Below are 23,544 nucleotides of genomic sequence, written 5' to 3' on the forward strand. Positions count from 1 at the left end.
TCTACTTACAATCTTTTAAGTCATAAAGCTTCTACATTGTTCAGTTTGACTGGAACCCAAATGATGACGCTATTTGGCTTTGCTAGAAAACTTTTATGATCACGCAAAATCGACTTTAACATTGTGAGATCTTCCAACATTTCTCTGAATAATTCATGGATCCTGATGACAAAAAAATCAAGACACATTTGGTGGAACGATATATATGAGCTTGTACAAACATTGGAAAAGACAAAACCTCTTCACAGATGTTTTATTGGGGTCACAGCAGCAGCACGACACAGGACCTCACGTTGTTGATATTCACCACAAATCATCCACAACAAAATAAATAAACAGAAAAAGTAACACGTTCACATTTAGCATATTCCAGTGCACATCAGTCGTGAGACCTCGACTTGAGAAACACAAAGCTCATGTTCATCATAACAAAAACGATATTGTTCAAAATGAAAAGCAAACTTTTAATGCTGTTGTTCGGTGCTTCTCGTTGTTTCGTCAAACCCCCCAAAAAATTATCATCTGAATCGTCAGCTTGTTCATCAAAATGTCCCTTTGACCTAAAGCAGATGGAATGTCATGGATATGATTGATCCATCATCCGTACTGAACATGGATTCCCTTCATTCAACAGCTACATTTCACTTGTCTACTCACAGACACCATTGTAAACACAAACATACACAAATGACAGTAGTCAATCATCAATAAATAGCATTTCATAATACATTAGACTTTTCACAAGTTATATTTGTACCCATATGTACAGTTGTATCCCTTTGACGTAGAACATATCGATCCATGGCCTGGAAACTCGTCCCTGTTAGTGCGTCTCATATTTTACTCTTACACTGGATTTACAGCGATGAGGATCAGTTTCTCTGAAAGATAAACACCAACCAATGTGTTCAAAACAAAAAGTGTTCCACTGCTCTGAAGATATTTCCAGGATCATAAAAATATTCAGCACGATACGAGATTTTTAACCTGTCTCAAAAGTAACCTCCGCCATAGCGGTAATTTTGATTTAAAAAAAAAATAATCACATCGTATAACAACAAATGTGATTTCCAGCTAACATCTTTGTTTGAGTTGGGAATCACGTAATCCGAAAATGGGTAAAATTGTCTTGATATGCAGCAAACACATTTAAAAAGAAAGAAAATTCAGGTGGTGTGTTGAGGATTCCTGAAACACTTTGATCTCAGAGTTGTTTGGGTTTTCAAACATCTCCAGGTATTTTCTTTCAGAGAAACTCGAACGAAATGCCACCACACGAGAGGCGTCCTGAAAACTGGCTTCTTCAGTTTCAGGATGGACATTTTGAAGAAGGTCAAAACTGACACGTTGTACGATGGATAAACCCTTATTCTGACAACTGCATGAAATATTCTGTATAATGCCCAACTACAGATGAACATGGAGAGGAATGTAAAGGGTGGGAGGGGAAGCATCGCAGTGAGATAGAGGGGACAGGGAGGAGGACAGAGACTGCGGGCGTGTCACTCTGTCTGGGGGACAGAGATGGCCGGGCCCTTGGGGTCATCGAAGCGGTCCATAGTGCGGAGCTGCATGATCATGTGCAGGCCGTAGGTGAGCACCAGGACCATGAGAAGACTGGTCATCAGGCCCATCCAGATCCCCGGAGAGAAGAAGCCGGCACAGTCGCTGGCATACGAGAATTCACCGCCGCTCACGTTGAAGCCCTGAATCTGTGGAGGGAAAGTTAAAGGGCTCGTCACTGCCAAGGTCTTCTTGTTTACTGTGATTGACCATATTTAGCATTCATTAGAAGTATCTATTAAATGTATTGAACCATACTAATGTGGACGTTCCTACATGTGCTGGAAGCGGGTGATGATGCTATTAGTCACAAGTGCAGTGTAGCTGCGTAATAAGGGGAGTTGTGGTTTACCACAGTCCGTTGTTGTCATTGATGATTTTACTGCACTGGCCTGGGCCTCAAACCCACAGCCTCGGGTATGGGAGACAGACACGCTAACCACAAGACCAAAACACCTGAGAAGTAGCGTCATCCGCTAGCACAACTCTTAAGGTGTCAGGGGTTGATGTTTTCCAACTGCACACAGTGTTGTGTTGTGCGCGAGGAAATTTTCACAGATTTTTTACAAAAAGTGTATTGAATTAAAATCACTTACTGCCCCTTTAATTACTATATTTAGTGTTTAGTGTGATTTACTTCATTGGTTAGTGCTGATAGTAATTGGAAATTACATCTTATTAGGTGTTCACGCCAACTAATAATGCAACGTCAAAGGAAATCGACATTGCCTAGGTTTAAAGATCTGTATGATCATAAACTGCTGAGCTGACGTGAGACAGACATCTATATTCTATATTGAGAGACAGTACAGTTACTGAAACCAGACAATTTGACAAAGTATGATGTATACAGTACAGACTTTAACATTAGAGAAAATAAATACCATCTTACCTGGAAGTCTTCGAAAGAGACCCTCCACTGATTGGCTGGATCTTTGGATGAGTGCGGCACGAGAAGCGGCCAACGGAAGCTGGTGACGGACTCGCAGCGGTACGAGTACTCGGCAGGGGCATAGACGTTCCTGCTGCCGTTGAATGTGGCTTTGGTCCCGTCGTACTCCAGCTCCACAGCGTCCAGTGTGAACCAGCGGCGTGCGGACACGCTGTAGTGACGCTGGCTCATAGCGAGGCTGGACACGCACAAGCACACACATATAAATTTTGTTATTTTTCAAGGGTTCAGGAGAAGATGGGAATATGTTTCTCCTCTGAATTTGTCCATGTCCTTCAGCATTATTTAAACTAAAAGAGAAGTTAAGACGTAGAAAATGGATGATGAGCAAACTTACATCAGTTTAAAGCTGCGGTGGCCGAGGACGTTCTCATAATTAAGAACCAACCTGACAAAAAAAATTAAATATAACATGAAAATTAGGAAAAAGATTTGAAAATTGAGGTATTTAAAAACATTTTAGATAAAGAAAAAATGTGATATAACATCTACATAATAGACTTTTATGACTATGATGGATGGACGACCTCTCTGACGTCGCTCATTGGTTTGTGAACTGACGTTTTCTCAGTAATAGAAATCTCAGCCAGGAATTAGAACCCAAATTGTTCTTTAGATCAATAAAGAAGATTACTTGACCAATGAAATTTGTGCAATGTGTTGAATTATTACATCAAAGTACAATGATGGGCTTGGTAGCTGTAAAAGGTACAGTTTAAACTTTTGTCAAATTTTTTTGCTTCACTTTTTGAGTAAATGAAAGTAAATGATCTTACTTTGCTCTGGTTTTGTCGCAGCTCGATCCGTGGAGTTTGGGGTTGACTCCCTCCCCGAAGGTGGACGGGGTCAGGTCGTGGTCTTCCCAGCGACCACTCCGAAGGATGCTCACTGACAGGCCTTTAGCCCATAGGAGGATACAGGTGTCGTCCCCCTCCTGAGGAAAGAGGGGGGAGGTCAATGAAACAAGATCGAACAGGATGAGGTTGGTGAATTCTTATTAACAACAAATATGATAAACCAAAACCAACAACATGTGTTAGTCTTTCTCTCAATACTTTGACTTCTCTTCTTTCTTTGTGGAGTAAAATTAAATAAAATCTGGAGAATTAGATTAAGAATCAAACGCCATAAAAATAGTAACCGAGAGTTTCCACCTTGAACTCCACTGGACCGTATGTCCCAGCCCTCTCCTTGATTCTCTGCTGCCTCTCCCTCTCTCGCTCCTTCTCCCGGTGTCCTCCTCTGGCCTGCAGCAGGGAGCGTCCTCCACCCAGACCTGCTTCCACGGAGAGAGACGCTGCCTCCTGCGTAGAGACAGGAAGACAGGGACAGATGGTGAAATACCAAACACGTGAATCAATAACAATAATAACAATAGGAAATTAAAGGAGGTTATTAAAAGCAGTTTGACAACATTAGACAATATTAGGGCCAAATCATACGAGTACAAGTGAGTATTATTAAAAACGGGACATTCTTAAATGATTGTCAGAAAGATCAAGGCCAGGCCATGACTGGGCACAATATGGTATCAAACCAGTCTTAAAAGTCAACAATAAAAACTTAAAATCAATACTCACATTTACTGGAAGCCAGTTAAATGGGGTAATGTCTGTTTTTGTGGTTTGGGTGAAAAGTCTGGCTGCTACGTTTTGTAAAAGCTGCAATTCATGTAAACTCAGGCAGGTGAAAAGATAGTTACATGAATCCAAAACGAGAGGAAATGAAAGCACGTCTGGCCGTCTCTTGGGTTCTCCAGGATAAAAACGAGCTGATGGACACTTAACTCACCCTCGAGGGGCGCAGGGCAGTGTAAATGGCTGTGTATGGAACAGACTGGGTCTTCATGATGCTCAACACCTGACCAATCACCTCGTCTGAAAGACAACATGAAGGATTTTCATCTTGAGAACAATAGTACAGGTGAGTTACACATGTCAAGGTCTTTACAACCGCCAGATCTCAATCCACCCCCATCATCAACCCAACGGGTGAGGGAATGTGTGTTTTGAACATACCAAGTCAAAAACTTTACAGCAGTTTGTGTTTAAAAAATTACAATGTGATTTGATGGGTTAGTTCATTGTTAAGACTCACCGTTTCCACTGAGAATTTCTCTAGCTGACATCAGATCGGATCTGAAAGAGCAGAAGTGAGCGCAGACAACAATGAGATACTGACAAAATGAGAGGGGGTTAAAATATCATCAATAAAATCCAAGTCGGAATTAGACGTAATGGAAACAACCTTAAACATGAGTCACCAAAAGACGTGACCCAGAATATCAAAATCCAAGATTTAATTGTGAAGTTTCATGAAAAAAATTCTGAATAGTTTCCAAACTCTTCTCCAGAAACAAAACAATTCCAGACAAAAGGTGAACTATATAGGTGCAAAAGTGTTTTTTAAATTTTATTTATTAACCTTTGTTATCGTTAGGTACCTGTGAAGACTGTACCTACCCAACCCCGTAGGGCAGCCTGAACACCAGCAGGGCAGGTGAGGAGGCATTCAGTCTCAGCTGACTCAGTGTTTCAGGGTCCATGTACAGAGGGGAGGTTTCTAATTGGTCCTGGAGCTGGCCAATCACAGCGTTGGAGGCAGGCCAGGACACGGAAGGTAACACCAGCGGTGAGGACGACGACATCAGAGCCCCCTGTGACACAGAAGAGACAAAACGCAATGGTGACCAACTATCCCTCTGATTAGTTTTTTCCTAAGACATTAACTTTAAACGCATGACATCAAACAGGATGAACAGATGATGTGAGTATGATGATCTACAATCGATCGTCGTCCTACCTCGAGGTTGGGAAAAACACTGTCCTGCTTGTTTCCAAACGCCCCTCCGTACATGGTGAAGTCCTCAACGCTCATCTGGAGTTAAAGACGAGGAAAAGGGGACAATTATTCAAACAATTCAACCCAAAACATCGACAAGGAATCTGGAAGACTGTGTTACGATGAACAGCTTGATGGGTACTAAAACTTTAGGGGTCGAGAAACATATGTAAAGAGTTATAATGTTTTTTTTTTGTCATAATAAGACAAACCTGCAGTGTTTTCTCCTTGTTTCTGACAGCATGCAATCAACATTTGAATGTCTTTTACTTGCACAACACACAATGATCTATGTGTGTGTGTGCGTGCGCGCGCGTGTGTTTGCGCACCTTGTCCTGAAGGAAAAGCACGACGTTTCTTGGGCCCACGTTCAGAGCGTTCTCCAAGTAGGTGGCGAGCTGCTGCTGCCCGACAATGTGACCGGCGGTGGGAGCGGACTGACTTGGTAGAGAAATCCTGGTGGAAAAAAAATGTTCACATCCAATTACGAAGTACAAGTAACTGATCAACAGTATAAAACATGTTTGACAATCACTGTCTTTAATAATTGATTGATTGTTCAGTTGATAACTTGTCAGAAAACAGTGAAAAGTGACCGTTGCTATTCCCTGATGTCTTGTTTAGTCTGACTCACAAACACTAATGCAAATTAATTTTCTGTTTACTATCAAACAGAATTGAGAAAATTGCAAATATTTAGAGGTTGGGATTAGAGCTGCAACAGTTAATCTATTAATATTTCGATTAGTAATCGATTACTAAATATATCGCCAACTACTATAAGTAGTTTTATGCAAAAATAGGGGTAAATATTCTCTGATTTCAGTTTCTTAAATGTGAAATTTTTCTTGTGTCCTCGCTCATCTATGACGGTGAACTAAATATCTTTGGTGTGAGGACAAAACAAAACATCATCTTGACGATCAACATTTTTCACTATTTTATGGACCAAACAACTAATCGCTTAATCGAGAAAAAACAAATCGACAGATTAATCGCTTATGAAATTAACTGTTAGTAGCAGCCCTAGTCAGCATGTGGGATTTCATTTTTTTTTCTCTTTGGGGCTATTTTACCTTTAAAACTACTGTAAATCAGCTAATTCATTAATTGACCCATCATTTCTGCAGAAGAGTGGTGGACGGTTTGTGAGGGCCTAAGGATCAAGGGCCACCAGGGGCCCAACCGGTGATGGATAATTCTGCAGGTGTATTGTGGGCAAATGTGGCCTTGGAGAAATGAATGACTTTAAAAGAACCCAGGTTAAAAACCACGTATAAATAACATTGTTAATATAACAAAAAATTAATAAAAAACCAATAAGACCGTTTATGGTTCACACGGCGGCAAACGGCTGGTTTCTACCGTCGGGTCGCAGGTGACATGACACCTGCCATTCACAGGGATCCGCCGCTTTATTCTGACGTCACGTTTCATTATTATTTTCTTTATCAAAGGTCGGTTTGGTTATTAAAATGAGCCACAGTCGAGGCTGTGTTTTATCTGTAATCCCTCAGAGAGCTGCTGAGGTCAGTTCACATCTCACCTGACGTCGACAGACACCGGCTAACCGTTAGCTGCCAACCGTTAGCTGCTAACCGTTAGCTAACAGCCGTCAAGCGGACGGGACCGCCTCCTCCGTGAGAGGAGCGAAAGCACGCGAATGATAATACATCGACGTTGCTCACCCGTCGCTCGTCCACAGGATCAGCGGCACCTGCTCGTCGCAGTTCCCCGCGTTCAACATGCTCATCAGGCCGAGGAACACGGCCAGGGCTGCGGGGATGCGGCCGCGCTGCTGCGGTGTCCGTGACGACGCCATCTTCACGGTCCTCCACTGTACACTGACAGGCCGTGACGTAGAGGAGGAGGCCGGTGATGTCACGTGACTCTTCCCCGCAGGACGGATGGAGATATTAATCTTTTTTTTTTTTTTTATCTTAATCCAAATTTTTAAGCAATAGCAATTTTTATTACTTAGCTTAGTGAAAATTAAAGAAATGAAATAGAAAAGAGAAAAATCAATTTTTAAATGGTTATCATACAACACAATAAACGACATTAATCGTTTAGTTTTGAAGGTAAAAGAAAACAAAATACGCAAGCGAAAATCAAAAGAAAATTCTCTAACATACATACTGTGAACAACATTTGGATCATTTAATTTCAAAATTAAGTGGACATTCAATAAACAAGGAATTTTTAAAAGAAATTAAATCTATTTCTAAAGCAATAAAAAACACATACAAATAGTATTTATATAGTTTCAATCATTTATTTTTTTTAAATGTAAATGAAAACACAACAGGCTACACAAGCAAAAATGTAAAAAAAAAATATTAATATATATAATTAAATTTAGATCTGTATAATAATCTTTTTTCTATTTTGGAGCAATATAAATGGTCAACATACAGTACAAGCCATACAGTACAACTAACAACATTTCAATTTGAAATGTAAGTGGACATACGATACAAAAGCGAAAATTTAAAAAAGATTAAAAAAACTAAAAAAACAATTAAACCTACCTATGAACACATGTTAAAATCTACAGTGTGGAGATCAGATACTGTGACACACAGGCGCATTGTTTAAGCTTTACTTCAAGTGGGGATGTCCACATCTTTCTAGTAATTTAGCTCCATCTGAGGTCAGAGGAGAAAGGTCAGGCAGACAGCTGAAAGTCGAGAACATAAATCTATTGACAGTAATGAAGTTTCTATTTAGAGTGTTTATTAATGTAATCAGTAATGCCTGTGTTTACCTACTACTTCAAATCAAAATGAAATTGTAATTTTCAATATCTCTCCGTGTGTAATCCTATTAACATTGTACATGTTATTGATATTTTTACATTTCTATCATGTTGTATATTGTCCCTATTTTTATATTTCCTATTTATACATGCATTTCCCAATTCAACTCATCTCATCTGGTTTTGCTGTTTCGGCCCTGACTGGGTGGGACTGGGTGAGTTTGGAGGCGGCCATCATCCTGACTATATAAAGGCCTTTAATAATACACCTCCTCTACCTGCTCTGTATACCTCCATATTTTTATTTCATGTTCGTTATTCATCAAGTTACATGTCTGACTTGGCCAACAAGCTCCAGTGCCCGTGTCCATCAGCTCCAGTCGGTGTTGTCTCCCAGGGGAAAAAGATTTTTGTCCACATTGGCCTTTTGTTTTGTTTTTTAAAGATGAACAAGCAGCAATGCTCCTTTATCCTCCTCCAGCGCTTTCAACGTGTCACCGCCAGATGTCGCTGTTTCCACGCTGGAGAGGGTGGACGCCACTCAACACACACACACAAACAGACACACACACACACACACGGGGTATTAGACTTATAGGGAAAGTGTCCTCAAACCTGCACGAAGAAATCGAACATGAGTTTTATAAGAAGTTAAAGTTTGTTGAGTGAATGTCAGTGAGTGTTTGCAGCTGCACTCACTAATGTGACGGCAAAGTCCAGAGTGGGTCTGTACGTGGCAGCAGAGAGACAGGCAGGCAGGAAGGCAGACAGCTGATGTGTCCGTCACACTCTTGTGTGAGACGGGCTCAGCGGCGGAGTTGCCTTGTAACGGGGCGAGTTGGTTCTGCGGCTCGGCTGTCTGCTCGGGCCATGCGCGGAGAGGATGGGGAAAGAGCCAAGAGTTTCTCCGCTCAAGAACTTCGTGGCTGGGGGAGTCGGGGGAGCGTGTCTGCTGCTGGCCGGACACCCGCTGGACACCATCAAGGTGACTGACCGACCGACCGACCGACCGACCCCTGGTTTAGAAAGGCTGCGAGGACACAAGTTTCATTATAGGCTGATCAAATAAAGCAAACCCTTCTATTATCATAGTGTCATCCGGTTTTTTTTTTTAGAACAGTTCTTATAGGTTCTGTTTGGTTCACCAGGGGAAAAGTCAGTGATCAGATGTAGCCCATATGTGTTGAGCGGGATTACTGACAAATCAGCTTAACGTGTCAACAAAGCCTAGTCAGACAGTGAAAGATGTAGTAGATTAAGCTGCTTTCTTAGAAAAGAGCAGGGCTGGTTGTCTACAGAGTGTCAAGTAATGGTGAGCAAATGCACATCAGAAGTTCCCATAGTCCCAAGGTGATGTGTTCAAATGTCTATCCAAAACCAAAACCTGTAATATTGTATGTTGATGTTGAATTTGGTGTTACAAAATGACAAAGAAAGGCATTCATTGGTAACATTTGAGAAGCTGTAACCAGCAGATCTGTTGCATTTCTACTTTTCCTTGAGAAATGTTCTGTAACAGTCAGAATTTACAGCACACCACGAAAAACAATTAAAAACATTGCAACGCCATATGACAAAGTGGTGTTTGCAGAATATGTCAAATGTTCTTTATTTATCTTTTCTGAATTCTATCTGTACAAACAAAAGTCGCCATATCGGCGCATATTGGAAAAAAAACATGAGCACATATACCGATATGTCTTTGAAAGGCTCATATCTGCCGATGTTTATCGGCATCCTGATGAATCGGTCGGGCTCAAGAAAGTTAAAGGTCACTAGGTATGAGACCCCACAGAGCTTTTACATGTTTGAACATCTCTGAGGTTTGACATGAAATGATTTTTATCATCTGCCGATTATTTTCTTGACTAATCAACAAGTTGCTTTGGCTGAGAACGGTCACAAAATTGTGACAAACACCTGCTTCGTATTCCAAGAGTAAACTGTCGTCTGGCCAACTGTCCAAAACCCCAAAGACATTACAACTATATAACTGATATGTAACTAATGAGCGCGAGCGGAATTTCTGTTGACCGACAGTGTCTTTTATTTTATGATAAAGGGTTTGGTAAAGAGGCCGCAGGTTCAAGTCCACCTGCCCTGCTGAAATGTCTGTGAGCAGGACACAGAGCAGAATCTTCTTAATTCTTAACAATCCATATAATCTTAACGTAAATGGGTCAGAGGGTCTGGTGACATCACATGACAGGTGAATACGAACAGATTAACTTATCAGACTCACAACAGCAAAGATGAGCGGTGAGAGTTGCGGTTGGAGGTGAAGACAGCTTTCTGTTCATTGCTAAACTTTTCCGCATCATTTGTCCAACAGGAGGTACACTGGCTATCGTCCGGTTCTCTCACTGGCAGCGAGCAATGGCGCATATTTCTTTATGAATCTGTGCAACGTAGCTACAGGCAGAATTTTCAATTCAACAAATATGAGGAGTAAAGTTTCCATTATCCATTTTGCCCACAACGAGATGCACAGCACAACGTTCTCTCCAGGAAACTACAGAAGAATCTGAAAAAAAGGACTATAAATAAATTTTCTGATCACTTGGTGTTAACAGCATTAACTGTTGAATGTAACCAGCATTACTATACATTACATCAATGTTTCAGGTTGTGCATTACACGTTGAACCTTTGTTACTGCTGTTCATTGTGTATTTTATGTCAGCAGATGCAGCACCGACGGCAAAACTTGGAACAAGTCATTTGTGATTCTCACAGTAACTGTCAGACAGTTTGTTTATCGGCAATCCTGACCCGCAGGCGTTGATGGGTGTTTACCTTATCTTATAATCCTCCAGTCAGACGTGTATGTCAGCGCTTAAAGATTGGGTTTGTTAAGATTAGTCTCCAGGAAGTCTCCAGGAAGTGAACGCAAGTCAATGTAATGTCCTTTAAAAAAGAGCAAAGGGAACATAATGTATAAACATCAAGTGAGAATTGGGGTTGGGATTTGGGTTAGTCTGAGCTTCATTTCAGTGTTCTAACAAGGAGAGTTTTGTGTTGTGTGTGTGTGTGTGTTTTTGTGTATGTTTTTGAATGTGTGCGTGTGTGTGCGTTTATGTGCGTGTGTATGTGTTCTGCAGGTTAGGCTACAGACGCAGCCCAAAGCCTCCTGCTCTCAGAATGTTTTCTACACAGGAACATATGACTGCTTCCGCAAGACCATATCCAAAGAGGTGAACACACACACAAACACACACACACACAAACACACACACGCACAAACACACACACGCACACACACACACACACACACACACACACACACACACACACACACACAGAACTTTCCATTTAACTTTAGCACAAACTTTATTTTCCAGATTTTCCAGAAAATCGGCAAAAGAATATGTAAATCTATTTTCATGTGAATAATATGAGTTGGTTTTTCTGTCAATAAAGCCAATTCTCATTAAGCCACTGAAACATGGAAACATGACATGAAGGTCATGTATGTTGGTGTGACGTACTTCAGGAAGGTCACACGACATGTCTGTTGGTGTCGTGTCACAGCCCCTTGTTCAAACAGATCGTCATTTTTGCGTCTCTTCACTTGAAGTGACGTTTAAGTCACGTTTCCTGTTCAATCTGTCATCTTTTATTGAGCAAGTCTGTTTCTGTTGCCACCACTTTGTCTCATTTTGTTCTTATTGACTCTCAAAAAGGTTTTTTTTCATTATTTCGACAGTTTCTGCCGTTGAGCACTTTCTTGCACAAATTGAAAATGTGCTTAAAAGCATTTTGACGGAAACACACTTTCTCTCAATTTCTCACCCAATTTAAAATGATGATAACTCGTATAGGAAACAGGTAAAGACTGTCCTCCCATGTGTTTACATTAAAATGATTTGTGTGTTTGTCCAGGGTATCCTCGGCCTCTATAAAGGTATGGGGGCTCCCCTGGCGGGCGTGGCTCCGATGATGGCCATCAGTTTCTTTGGCTTCGGTCTGGGGAAACAGCTCCAGCAGACGGATCCTGGCAAACCTCTAACGTTAGTGAAATCACACGTTTAACTACAAGCTCTATATTTAACCATCCATCTGTTCCCTCCCCCGCTTATCTGGAGCAACACACCCCCTCTACACCCCTTCCCTCATGTTACCCTGCCACCTCCCACCAACCCCGTTGGTAGCTCCTTTCTCTCTGACCCCATCTGCCTCTCGATCTATAAATGTACAGCATGAAGCAGGGGCACACGTGCTGACTGCGTCTGTCTCCTGCCTCAGTCCTGGCGGTTTCTCAAAAGCACATACACTCACAGCTGCAGCGGCGCCTCCTCGCTCCTCCCCCTCCCTGGCGACGCTCCATGTACATTTGTTTCCTGTTATGATTTCCTGGAAAGAAGCAGTTTCCCTCCCTGCATTTGGGGAAGAAGATTTCCAGCAGAAAAGTTGAAGAAATCTAACTCATAATGAAAAGCATCAGATGAGCGATGCATACCCTGCACGTGAACTGTATACAGTATACCCCAATCAGGCAATGTTAACCGACATAGCTGGGGGCAGGGTTCTGTTTTCACCCATCTGTCTATGTGTATGTTTGTGTGTGTACACAATATCAAAAAATGCATGGACGGACTTTCACCAAACTCGGTGGAAATATTGCTCGGGAGGGTATCTTTAGATGATTAACTTTTGGAGCTGATAGGACAATATGTCAGTGTTGATCAGTTGGGAGAGGGGGCACACGTGGCGACTGAGACATCACTAACCCAAGGCTGGTACGGATAGAAGTTTTATTGACACTCGCCGACAACTTGGAGTTGGTAGGTCAGGGTCCTTTCTGAAGAACGTTCTGCCTTTTGTGTAAGTAATAAGTATATTGTATTTTACTGCTGCCTGGTGCCATTGTTCTGTTGTGATTGTATTGTGTGTTTTGTTTGGACTCAATACGAAGAAATCTCATTAGTCCACACAGAATAATCACCTGTGATTCTATTCTATTCTATTCTATTCTATTCTATTCTATTCTATTCTATTCTATTCTATTCTATTCAGGCACACTCAAATATTCCTGTCTGGATGTCTGGCAGGGGTCTTCACTACAGTGATTGTGGCTCCAGGAGAGAGGATCAAATGTTTACTGCAGGTGAGGTGCATCATGGGGGATTGGGGGTGAAAAGAGGCGAGCTCAGTGGCAAACAAAGGCACGCTCCTTTTTATCTGCACGGACTGAAATGTAGACGACTGCAAACGATGACGCAGTTTACAATGAAGTTCTCTTCTTGATTGGTGCTTATCAATCACAACCTGACTACCAGCGGTGAATGGAGATCATTTTAATTAGTGTGGACGTAGCCTGTGTGCGTCGTTTTCGGATGCAGCATCAACCATTTTCCGAAGAAAAACTTGGAGTCATCTGCAGTTTTAACTAAAAGTCCTGAAATGGCTCTGTTCCAGGTGCAGGCGAGCGGCGGCGGGTCAAGGTATGCGGGTCCACTTGACTGTGCGGTCAGGCTCTATAAGGAGCAGGGGATCCGCAGTGTCTACAAAGGGACATTGCTCACTCTCATCAGAGGTACACCTACACTTTGTTTATTGGTGCGATAGTTGAATCCAAAGGGCAGCATTGATTTACAGCCTTGCTTGTTTTCTTCTGTCCGTCTCTTAGATGTGCCTTCTAATGGCCTCTACTTCCTGACATACGAATACCTCAAACGCTTCCTGACACCTGAGGGCCAAAGGTGCGGTAACCATGGTTACCGTTTGCAAAGACCTTTCGAACCCTTTGTGAACCTCATCTTGACTTCACCGCTTTCTTGTGTTTAGTGTTTCTCAGCTCAGCACTGCCAACATCCTCCTGGCTGGTGGTGTTGCAGGGATATTGAACTGGACGATCGCTCTTCCTCCAGATGTCCTCAAATCCAACTTCCAGACAGGTTTGTGGCCAGATGTATTCAAACCGCCTGTGTTGCGCACTGCATTTAAAAACTGCTGCCTTAGTTCATGTGTCGTGTTGTGTTTGTTATTTTTTGCTAATCACATCCATCGTATCGTACAATTATGACAAGGAGGTTCACTCTCCAATAACGTGTGTGTGTGTGTGTGTGTGTGTGTGTAGCTGCAGACGGGAAGTACAGAGGTCTAGTCGACGTCCTGAGAACGCTGCTTCGCGAAGAAGGACCCAAAGCCCTCTATAAGGGATTTAACGCCGTCTTCCTGCGAGCCTTCCCTGCAAACGCGGTAACACTGAACCTCTCTCATATTGTTATTCCACTCTCATTCCACTCTTGTATATCGGCTCCTGTTCTGTCTGAAAACGACAGGCCAACACCATAATCTGCCTTCAATTCCTTTACTGAAATCCTTAATTCTTTCCTTCCTCTCTGTTTCTCCCAGGCCTGTTTTTTGGGGTTCGAGTTTGCACTAAAAGGCTTAAACGTGCTCGCACCAAGTTGGTGAAATAAACCAGCTCGAGTCAGGACCAGCCTCTCCTGAGTTATATCTCTTTCCTTGTACATTTCTGGATGGTGAAATGTGAAGAAATGTTGTACTCTTAAATGTATTTTTACATTTAATTTTACAAATGCAATATTTTAATTGCCGTTCTCTGCAGCCACGACTTTATGCTCACTTTCTGTGAGCAGTGGTTTCATGTATACGCACATTTATGAATGTATAATTTGGAGTGTTTTTGTTTTAAGTTTTCTGAGAGGGCTCTGAGGACTTTTCTAACTTTTGAAATGTTTCAAACTATTTATGATGTTTGTAAAAGATCTTTTACATCTTAACAAATCTGTTTCTGTTTCGACTGTGCTCAGGCACAGAGAAGTTTTATAAACTTTGTGAATAAAATGTTTGAATAAAGGTGGGTTCACTGTGTTCACCCACGGCTGGATCACCAACTGGGCAAAGTGGGTAACTGCCCTGGAGCCACAGGTTGTCTGGGTGGTAATTTATAATAATGTTCCCCACTAAAGCACAAAAAGAACAAATCAAGGAGCTCTTTAGACCTTGATAAACATAAATACCTAGTAATGGGTTTTTCAGTGCTAGGAAAATCTTTTTGAGCACTCCCCTGCCCCCTGGTGGGTCAAACCGGCCCTGATTTACCAATGCCATAATGTGGCACAAATTAACTAATTACACACTTCGACAAATATATCCAGTCTTGCCCATTGTGTTAATATTTTTCACCTCATGTCATCTAATATTATTGGATGTCGCTGTGAATGTTTTTTCAAAACATTAAATCAGTTGCCACAGCGACCTGAACTCCAACACTTGATCGTACGTGAAGCCGACTTCACCTACTTTTCAAATAAATACCTTTTAGGGGGAAAAAAATTATATGATTTACTACAGCCTCATATAATATTTATTAGCAATAATAATGAAAATAATAGTGATAAGAATAATTATGAAAACAGAAAGTACATTTGATCACTCTAGTCATCATAGGTTTAGCAAAAGCATTGCTCTAATTAATTGTATGTGCGTGTACCCTATTGTTTTCAACTTTAACTTTGGCCCAGTCTTCAGATGAATTTTTTTAATTAATTCCAGGTTGATTCCCCTCAAAGGGAAACTCAGAAGGTGACAGCATTGGATTTTAGAGGCGCTTCGCCTTTGACCTACTTCACAGCCATTATTCCACATTTCTCAACAACACGACGAATAAACGGAATAAAATGAGGAGCAATCAGGAGGCTCGCCCACACACACACACACACACACACACACACACACACACACACATATATATATATATATATATATATATATATATATATATATATATATATATATATATATATATATATATATATATATATATATCTGCGGGCTCGCCGCGTGCAAAAACGTCATAAAAAATGATTATGAAATTGGAAGAAAAAAACCCCGCTTTTACCTGAAGACTACCTTACCCACAATGCCGTGCGAGGCTTTCAGTTCCGGTGTCGGTGGCCGTCAGGGGTGTCATCAGCAGAAAGGTGAAGTTGAGCTAAACATGTGGTTGTGTGATGTTTTCTTCAGCTGTTGACGTGTTGACATGTGTAACACGAGTTCTCGCAGAACTACACTTCCTGTTGTGTGCGCGTGTGAGTGAGTAAACGTGTGTGTTCGAGTGTGTAACGAGCCGTTTGCTCGCCAATTCGCCTCGACTACAGAGACCAAGCTGCAGCCAGACAACTCGAATGAGTGAGTTGGTGCCGCTACTGCGAAGCGTCAAAGCAGCTGCTTTCACCTGTTTGTGACTTTTGTTCATAGTTTGTTTAATGTTTCACGTTGAACGTGAATCGTCTTCTCCGAGCTGAGTTGACTGTGGCTAGCAGCAGGCTAACGCCCGCTAGCCGGTGTGGCGTCAGCCTGATTATCTTGACCTCCGACTCTTATGAAAACATTACATAAGCTGTGAAAAGTTCGAGAACGTTCTTCAGCACAGTTACATTCATTGATTCATCCAGCAAACACGGCGAAGAGTCAGATTTTGAAGCAAACACGACAACCAACATGTTCCTGGTCCAGATCCTCAGATGTGGATGTTGGAAAAAAAACAACTGACCTGTCTTTTAGGGTTTTGTCAGTAAAACAAATCTCAATAATTCAATGGGCCCATTTCATTTTTCAACAGTTTTCTTTCACTTCACCAACAATAAATCAGGAAAAGAATCTGCACATGTAATACACAGTGTTATTATTTGGTACAGGTCCAGGGGCCCGAGTGGTGAGGGGGCCCCTGGACCGGAGCCTCTGTACAAAGTTACAGATTATATTTCTTGTTGGAAAGACAGTCTGATCAAAAACACACAGAGAGAGAGACCGAACAAGTAGACAGGTAAAACAAGCACCAACAAATGAAAAAATTACAAAAATATACTTCGTAAATGACAAAAAGGGGATAAATTAAGTAAAGTTGACATAAAAAAGGACAAAAATTGTTGCAAAGAAAGACTTTAAAGAGACGCAATAAGTAAATGCAGACACAAAGAACAACAATAAAGACACAAACAAGAATAAATGCAAAAAATAATATTATAAAAAAATAAAGAAACAAAAAGAACAAAGAGAATATGACTTGTGTCACTTTCAGTCTGAGAGTTTTGCCCACGTGTAGGAGGAGGAGGGGCAGCCAACCTTTTCCATGTCTGTCCCGAGACTCATGTGACGTGACGTGCATGTTGCAGCGCTGTCAGGTACCGAGGCTGATGACGCACCATTCACTGCTGTGGAGTGTGTGGAGAACCAGAAGAGAAAAAAACTGCAGGGAAAGTTTTCTGCTCTGCTGTTAACTAAACTAGTAAGTGACAGAGCAGACTCAGACTATTCAGATCATTTTTGGCTTTGATATCATTATTTATACCTTTTTATGCACTCCCAGACACATAAGAAATTATCTTGCATATCCTTAGCGAAAAACATGGCAGTCTGTGTTAAGTTTTCCTCTGGCTGTTTGTCGTTCTGTTTGTGTTGTGTTAGGTTGACGTGTGCGTGTGTGGATGTAGTGTCTGTGGAGAGCCGTGATGCCCCTGGAGGTCAGATGGCCGTTCCCACAATGCCCTGCTCTTGCATGGAGGATCTCCGGCTCCCTGATCATGGGCATGGTGGGCTCCTATTCCTACTTCTGGACCAGTAAGTTGGAGTATATATGTAAATTTATATATACATGCACATCTAAAAATACCAACACATTACAAATCAAATTATCTGCAGGGATATGCTCACTTTCTAGCACAGGTATTCAGGCATTTCCTCTGCTCACTGCTTTCTGTTTTTTCATTCCACCTTCAAATCTCTGCATCTTCAGAGTACATGAACTGTTTGACGGTCCACAACCCTGAGGTTCTGATGAACCTGATCGACCAGAGACCCTCTGAAACACCCCTCCTCACTCTGTCCAATCACCAGTCGTGCATGGATGACCCACACATCTGGGGTAAGGACAGACGCACAGTTTGACATCACACGGTCCTTTCAGAAACAGTAGCCGTCTGAAATAATAGTGTCTGTTTGGTGACAGGTGTGCTAAAGCTCAGACAGCTGTGGAACTTCAACAAGATGCGGTGGTGAGTTTGGCCGTTTGTATGCTGCGTACACACATTTTGTAGAAAATGTTTGTTTATTTGAATACGGAGTAAGAACCTGTGACTGACCGGACAGGACCCCGGCAGCATCCGACATCTGCTTCACCAGGGAGCTGCACTCCAGATTCTTTAGCCGTGGAAAGTGCGTTCCCGTCTGCAGAGGTGAGTGTCGCTGTAAATGTTTTTATTATCCTCCCCCCAACTTAGCCTTACTGTCTGTTGTGCACGAGCCATTTACATTGTGTGTCTTCTTCAGGCGACGGTGTCTACCAGAAAGGTATGGATTTCATTCTGGAGAAACTGAACGGAGGAGAATGGGTGCACATTTTTCCAGAGGGTATGTTAACATTCCTGCTCACAGCTTCACTCTTGTCCTTTTAGACCCAGTTCACGCCTGGTTTTAACATCTGTCTCAGGCTACATCCACACCATTACATTTAAGTTTTAAAACTCATCAGTGTTGCTCTGTTTAATCTCTGTTGATTAATCTAAGGGTTTGATAACAACATCTTAGGAATCATTGCCAATTTAAATAATTTTGGCCAATATATGTTGGTGTCTGCATCAACTGTTGTTATGTTTTTGATTTTGTTTTTTATCGTAGTGAAAAATAAGCACTTAATCACCCTAACCCTATCTTGTTCCTCATTTAACAGGCAAGGTCAACATGACTGAAGAATACATACGATTAAAATGGGGTGAGCGCAGTTCATGTTTCTGTCATATAGTCAGAATAGACTGGAAAGATGAATGTAGAGGATTACTTGCCTATATAGTCCTGTTTATGAACCCTTGTCACTTGCTGAGCTGTGTTGACTGGGGTGTGACTACATGTCAGTGATTCTGTTTCCGATGCTCAGTGAGATGAATTTTCTGATTTGTGTTGTAGGTGTGGGTCGGTTGATAGCAGAGTGCTCCCTCAATCCCATTATCTTGCCGCTTTGGCATGTGGGTGAGTAACCCAGCGCCGCACTATCATTGATCATATTTGCCACACATATGATGAGTGACGATAAATAAAGATGGCTAATGTGACCGCTCCCAAAAGTGAAAGTGTTTTTTTTTTAAATTATGTTTTTTCCCCGAATTTGTGAGCTGTTGATTTAAGATTTTCATCTGCAGTAGGAACCAGTGTGCTTGGAGCAGAGAGCCACAGACAGTAGAGAAATCAGAGCGTATTGATGGTACTGACACATTATTGGTTTTGGCCTTTTGTTAACGTAAAGAAAAATACAGATAATAATATACAGTATATAGATTAAAGATCACCAGTCTTAAAAATCATAGATATACGTGCTGAGGGGAACATTGATGACTTCATATGAAAACCATATCATTTTCCTGTTCTGCTTCTCAGGTCTGAGTGATGTTCTGCCCAATGTGAAGCCCTACATTCCTCGGACTGGCAAGGTGGGAACAAGCGGCCATGGTCTAATTTGTCCTGCCACAGTTTCATAATGACATAAAAGTTGTGTTTTACGCTATTGCTTTAAGCAATAATCACCCCCTTAAAAATATGAGTTCTGTTATACACTTATACATATATATTGAGCTATTTAACAGATATTACTGTCAAAATTCCTATTGTCTGTTTGTTGTTAAACAGTTAATTATGAACATCCCCAGTGGGAACCATATGTTCACACCTCGCGTATCATGGCTCTGTCACACGTGAGTGACTGCAGCTGAAACTGGTGCTTTACTTTCAGAAAATCACTGTCCTGGTGGGGCAACCGTTCAGTGTTAAAGACCTCGTGGAATCCCTGCGAGCCGAAAACAAGAGCCAGGTGAGGGCAGAATGGATTTCACAAGTACACAATGCTATACTTTATTGTGTTACCTTGGAATAGAAGGTTATTTTAGGTACTCGGTATCTTTACAACAGATTTCTGAGAATACATTATTCTATAATTTGTCGGACAAAAAACTGTCAATTTTCTAATGCTGAATATTTTCTTTATTGATTGTTTCGTCTACTTTCAAGAGAGTTTCCAATGAATTTTATTTGGATCAATTGATTCGACTAATGGTTTTATCTGCCGTCGACGTCGATGGTTAGTGCCATATGAGCAGAGAATTAATCTATTTTGGAAACACTTCTTTCTCTAAACTTTCCTTTCAGTTGGAAATGAGGAAGACCGTGACTGATTTCGTGCAGGGGGAGTTACGGAGCTTGAAAGCCCAGGCTGAGGCCCTCCATGGGCAGATACACACCAGATCCTGAGTCCCAGCCATGCTGCTTTAACCTGCTCTGCCCCTCACAGCCAACCACACCGACGAACCTCTACCCAGTGGTGATCAGAGCATGTGTGGTTTAACACTATTGGTCCCAAAACAAATCAGTGAGCAGCTGCTTTGTCAGAAAAGGAAGTTGTGCATCAGTTTGCACTAGAGTTAGACAAACTCACAATGTATTAATGAAGCAGAAGTCACGATCAGCTATGATCTGTTTTCATGCTCCACACACCAAGCAACAGTGGAAGGAGCTGGTCACTTGCTGCTCCAACCAGTTCCAATACTCCCTGTAGTATTTAAAAAAAACATCCAGAAAGACGGATAATGCATTTTTGATTTTGATTGCAGTCAGTGCCAACCCCTGTGACAAATACGGTATGTTACATTTCCTGTGGCTGCTTCACAATAAAAGCCTTCCTGTATTTTGTCAGTTTAGCGAAGCTCCAGCGGTTCGAGTCCTGCTCTGATACAGCTAGAGAGTGAACAGTAAACAGTGAGGCTGATCTCAGTGAGTGAAATTACAGTGACACTGGATGACATGAAGGCATCATTTCTAGTGAATTCCTCCTGCTTACAAAGGTGATTTCAATACAGAAATGCAGACTCTACGATCACAAATAAAAACTACCTTATAGGGCAGTAACCACAGAAGGAAAATTACATTTTTGCCATAAGCACATAATGTAGATAAAGTTTAAGAATGTTGGAATTTGATGTAAAATAAAAAAATGAATAAATATCAGATAGTGAACATAATTCAGGGCTTTTGCAGAATTTTCCGATGCTAACGTTTGTCTGGTGTTCGGTTTGAATTAACCTGTTTCCCAATTTTTGGACAACTTTACACAAAGCTGCTGTTTGTTCAAATACTAAATATTAGTATGCATTTTTTTTCATCCGTGCATGTACACATGGAGTGGTAATTTATCATCTATAATCTTATGAAGGTAATCAGGAAGTCAAATGCCAGAACGACACATGCAGAGTCGATGATTGTTTGGATATGACGATGTAACTGTACCGGTATAGTTTTTTCATTAATTTATTTTTCAGCTTTAAATCGGTCACCTGCCCAGTCATACTCTCCCTAACATCACCATGTTCCCTGCTCTCTCTCTGTAAATCTCTAGTTCCTCAATTGTACATTCAAATCAAGTTCAAGTTATTTCTTAATATTGTCGATAATTTCCTTTTCCGACACTTGGAAAATGTAAGGTTTTCTGTTGATCCTTTCAACTCATCGCAGATGTATATAACTCGTTTTATCACAGAGATCGGTGTCTTTTATAAAGGAGAAAAGGCAAGGGCTAAGTGATGTTTTCTCTATAAATAAAATTTATTATTATTACTATTATTATTATTACTTACTGTGATTGCCACTCTTTCCTACTATATGTGAATGTCAATAAAATAATTGACTTTTTTACATTTAAACAGTGCAGTCCATTTGATTGGGGGTCACCCTGTTGGTCTGTGTTCACTGGCTCATATGAGACTGAACCGTCATCTTTCAACTTCCAGCTGATCAAATATTTGAACTATGAAATCATGGAAATTACATAAAATTTTGTACAACAAAGTCAACGTATGATCTTCAACTTAACAAACACATATATAGGAATACATTTTTTCATTCATATGAATGATTATATCTTATTCAAGTAATATTAGTTGCAAAATAGTCACAGATTTGTAATGACTGGAAATATCAATGAGACAGAAAGTAAAAATACATGCAAAGTGGCCACAAAGAGACCGACAAATATACAGCCAAAATAAATAATCAACTTAATTTTTGAATGATCAAAATTTGGTAACCAAGCTTTTTATTAATGAGACTTGTACAGACTTTATTGTATACTTTATTTTTATTCAATCAGGCGATCACGAGGCAGCAGTGTTGTACATCCTGCAGGTACAGGTCAGAAATGTCAGTTACAGTCCAGATAAACCATCATAATCGTGAAGAAATACATGTGCCTCGGATCACAGGCACGCGGGGGCCACCGCCACTCCTACAAGAGAGCAAGAGCCCCACACTAGAAAACAAAACAAAAGAGGCCGGCGCGGGAAAAACTGCGTCATCAACGGGCGACTTAAATATCTCAGTAGCGGGAATTGGTCGGTTCAAGAAACAAGCGACAGGTGAGTTTGTGTTGGGGCAGAGTGGATGAACACGGTGTCTGAGTCCGTCGTGTTGCTGCACTTTTCCGAGGCCGAGGTAAAACTGCTGAAGGGTATTTCCGTCAGACTTTAGTTCGCTAACTCCGCCTGGTTCCTCAGCTAACGTTAGCTTAAAAGCGTTAACGTTCGCCCGGGACACTTCCGGGTCCCTTGCCTGTGTTTTTCTTCGGTTCAATGCTGTATCACTTTGTGATAAATATATATTGTATAGCCATAAGGAGGTCACATGTGGCCTGACTGTGGTATCATGTCTTTGTGTCTGTCAGGCAGCGTGTCGCCATGACGCAGAGGAAGAGGCTGTCCACCGCAGTAAGTTTATTTTCATAATGATGCGTCTGTTAGAGACTTTCGACGCTACGAAGCTTATCGCGGTAACTTCACTCTGTGGCCGAGGGGCTCTCATATTCATGCAGACATATTCTATGGCCGCTCCAGAGCAGGTGAAGTTCGATTACAGATAAAATAAATCTGACCGATCAGAACCCTGGAAAAACCAGAGTCATAGTTAACTACGGCGTCCTGACGGGGACAAACGCTCAGCAGAAATGATGTATTGATTAGTCGAACAGCTTTTGCTGTTCCAGACTTTCCATGTGTCCCCGCTGCTTTTCAAATAAAAGTGAGAGTTTAGCACACAAATTAAATACACCAGAAATGTTATATCTATGCATTTGAATTCAACACATAATCTTTGACTGTGACCGATTTCGTGTGTTTGTTTTTTTTTTTACTCTTATTCTGGCACTGCAGCTCAGAACAATGTGAGACTAGGGTGATGAATGGAAATAAAAACTATACTGTCCGATGTCTTTAATTAGGCCTTTTTAAAAAAAAAATAAAAAAATCCCACGATTATAAATTAACCTTTGATTGAGACTGATCTCATCCCCATCTGTTTTATGAGCCAGGTGGCCTGTCTGGGTCAAACTCTCTGTGAATTACAGTGGGGTTGTAGTAGATTATCTGTCA

At 41.3% G+C, this 23,544-nt stretch overlaps 4 protein-coding genes across 8 annotated transcripts in view; 3 read left to right on the forward strand and 1 right to left on the reverse strand.

Annotated features, from left to right (window-relative positions):
• Positions 1-237: 237 nt before the first annotated feature.
• On the reverse strand, positions 238-7,212 carry atp6ap1a (ATPase H+ transporting accessory protein 1a). Its single transcript, XM_035645510.2, has 11 exons — positions 7,045-7,212; positions 5,686-5,812; positions 5,318-5,392; positions 4,978-5,171; positions 4,613-4,653; positions 4,307-4,392; positions 3,670-3,819; positions 3,292-3,449; positions 2,853-2,903; positions 2,456-2,693; positions 238-1,712 (listed from the first exon to the last, which is right to left on the reverse strand). Exons 1-11 carry the CDS (start codon positions 7,176-7,178, stop codon positions 1,503-1,505), a joined length of 1,464 nt encoding a protein of 487 aa, XP_035501403.2. The 5' UTR covers positions 7,179-7,212; the 3' UTR covers positions 238-1,502.
• Positions 7,213-8,686: 1,474 nt separating this feature from the next.
• Positions 8,687-14,938, forward strand: si:dkey-150i13.2 (mitochondrial carnitine/acylcarnitine carrier protein). The gene is made up of 9 exons (XM_035644317.2): positions 8,687-9,099; positions 11,215-11,307; positions 11,996-12,123; positions 13,130-13,220; positions 13,532-13,649; positions 13,743-13,815; positions 13,901-14,010; positions 14,193-14,314; positions 14,471-14,938. Exons 1-9 carry the CDS (start codon positions 8,998-9,000, stop codon positions 14,531-14,533), a joined length of 900 nt encoding a protein of 299 aa, XP_035500210.2. The 5' UTR covers positions 8,687-8,997; the 3' UTR covers positions 14,534-14,938.
• A 1,002-nt stretch (positions 14,939-15,940) lies between these two features.
• Positions 15,941-21,825, forward strand: tafazzin (tafazzin, phospholipid-lysophospholipid transacylase). Of its 2 annotated transcripts, none has more exons than XM_035644318.2 (12): positions 15,941-16,065; positions 17,260-17,372; positions 17,552-17,704; positions 17,880-18,008; positions 18,093-18,138; positions 18,233-18,318; positions 18,413-18,493; positions 18,813-18,854; positions 19,046-19,108; positions 19,514-19,566; positions 19,866-19,943; positions 20,279-21,825. In XM_035644318.2, exons 3-12 carry the CDS (start codon positions 17,596-17,598, stop codon positions 20,378-20,380), a joined length of 789 nt encoding a protein of 262 aa, XP_035500211.1. In that variant the 5' UTR covers positions 15,941-16,065; positions 17,260-17,372; positions 17,552-17,595; the 3' UTR covers positions 20,381-21,825. The 2 variants fall into 2 exon arrangements, with proteins under 2 accessions (XP_035500211.1, XP_035500212.1); XM_035644319.2 differs by lacking the exon at positions 15,941-16,065 and adding an exon at positions 16,103-16,273.
• Positions 21,826-22,371: 546 nt separating this feature from the next.
• The window catches only part of ndnl2 (necdin-like 2), a 6,519-nt gene continuing 5,346 nt past the window's right edge, over positions 22,372-23,544 (forward strand). Inside the window, exons 1-2 of one of the 4 annotated variants that reach the window (XM_035644323.2) lie at positions 22,372-22,536; positions 22,842-22,884. In XM_035644323.2, coding sequence (XP_035500216.1) covers positions 22,855-22,884 — 30 coding nt within the window. In that variant the 5' untranslated portion in view covers positions 22,372-22,536; positions 22,842-22,854. Of the gene's footprint in view, positions 22,613-22,841; positions 22,885-23,544 lie in introns of all 4 variants that reach the window. The other 3 variants (XM_035644322.2, XM_035644320.2, XM_035644321.2) reach the window with 3 other exon arrangements.

Source organism: Scophthalmus maximus, chromosome 3 (assembly GCF_022379125.1).
Source record: "Scophthalmus maximus strain ysfricsl-2021 chromosome 3, ASM2237912v1, whole genome shotgun sequence".
Taxonomy (NCBI): domain Eukaryota; kingdom Metazoa; phylum Chordata; class Actinopteri; order Pleuronectiformes; family Scophthalmidae; genus Scophthalmus; species Scophthalmus maximus.

Excerpts from the sequence above, each read along its gene's own strand:
- atp6ap1a (XM_035645510.2), bottom strand. The coding sequence starts at position 7,178 with ATGGCGTCGTCACGGACACCGCAGCAGCGCGGCCGCATCCCCGCAGCC. Across the intron at positions 4,654-4,977 it reads AGGCTGCCCTACGGGGTTGG|ATCCGATCTGATGTCAGCTA; the intron begins GTAGGTACAGTC and ends CTGCTCTTTCAG. Across the intron at positions 4,393-4,612 it reads AGAAATTCTCAGTGGAAACG|ACGAGGTGATTGGTCAGGTG; the intron begins GTGAGTCTTAAC and ends GTTGTCTTTCAG.
- tafazzin (XM_035644318.2), top strand. The coding sequence starts at position 17,596 with ATGCCCCTGGAGGTCAGATGGCCGTTCCCACAATGCCCTGCTCTTGCA. Across the intron at positions 18,009-18,092 it reads GGATGACCCACACATCTGGG|GTGTGCTAAAGCTCAGACAG; the intron begins GTAAGGACAGAC and ends GTTTGGTGACAG. Across the intron at positions 19,944-20,278 it reads GAGCCGAAAACAAGAGCCAG|TTGGAAATGAGGAAGACCGT; the intron begins GTGAGGGCAGAA and ends CTTTCCTTTCAG.
- si:dkey-150i13.2 (XM_035644317.2), top strand. The coding sequence starts at position 8,998 with ATGGGGAAAGAGCCAAGAGTTTCTCCGCTCAAGAACTTCGTGGCTGGG. Across the intron at positions 13,816-13,900 it reads CTGACACCTGAGGGCCAAAG|TGTTTCTCAGCTCAGCACTG; the intron begins GTGCGGTAACCA and ends TCTTGTGTTTAG. Across the intron at positions 14,011-14,192 it reads CAAATCCAACTTCCAGACAG|CTGCAGACGGGAAGTACAGA; the intron begins GTTTGTGGCCAG and ends GTGTGTGTGTAG.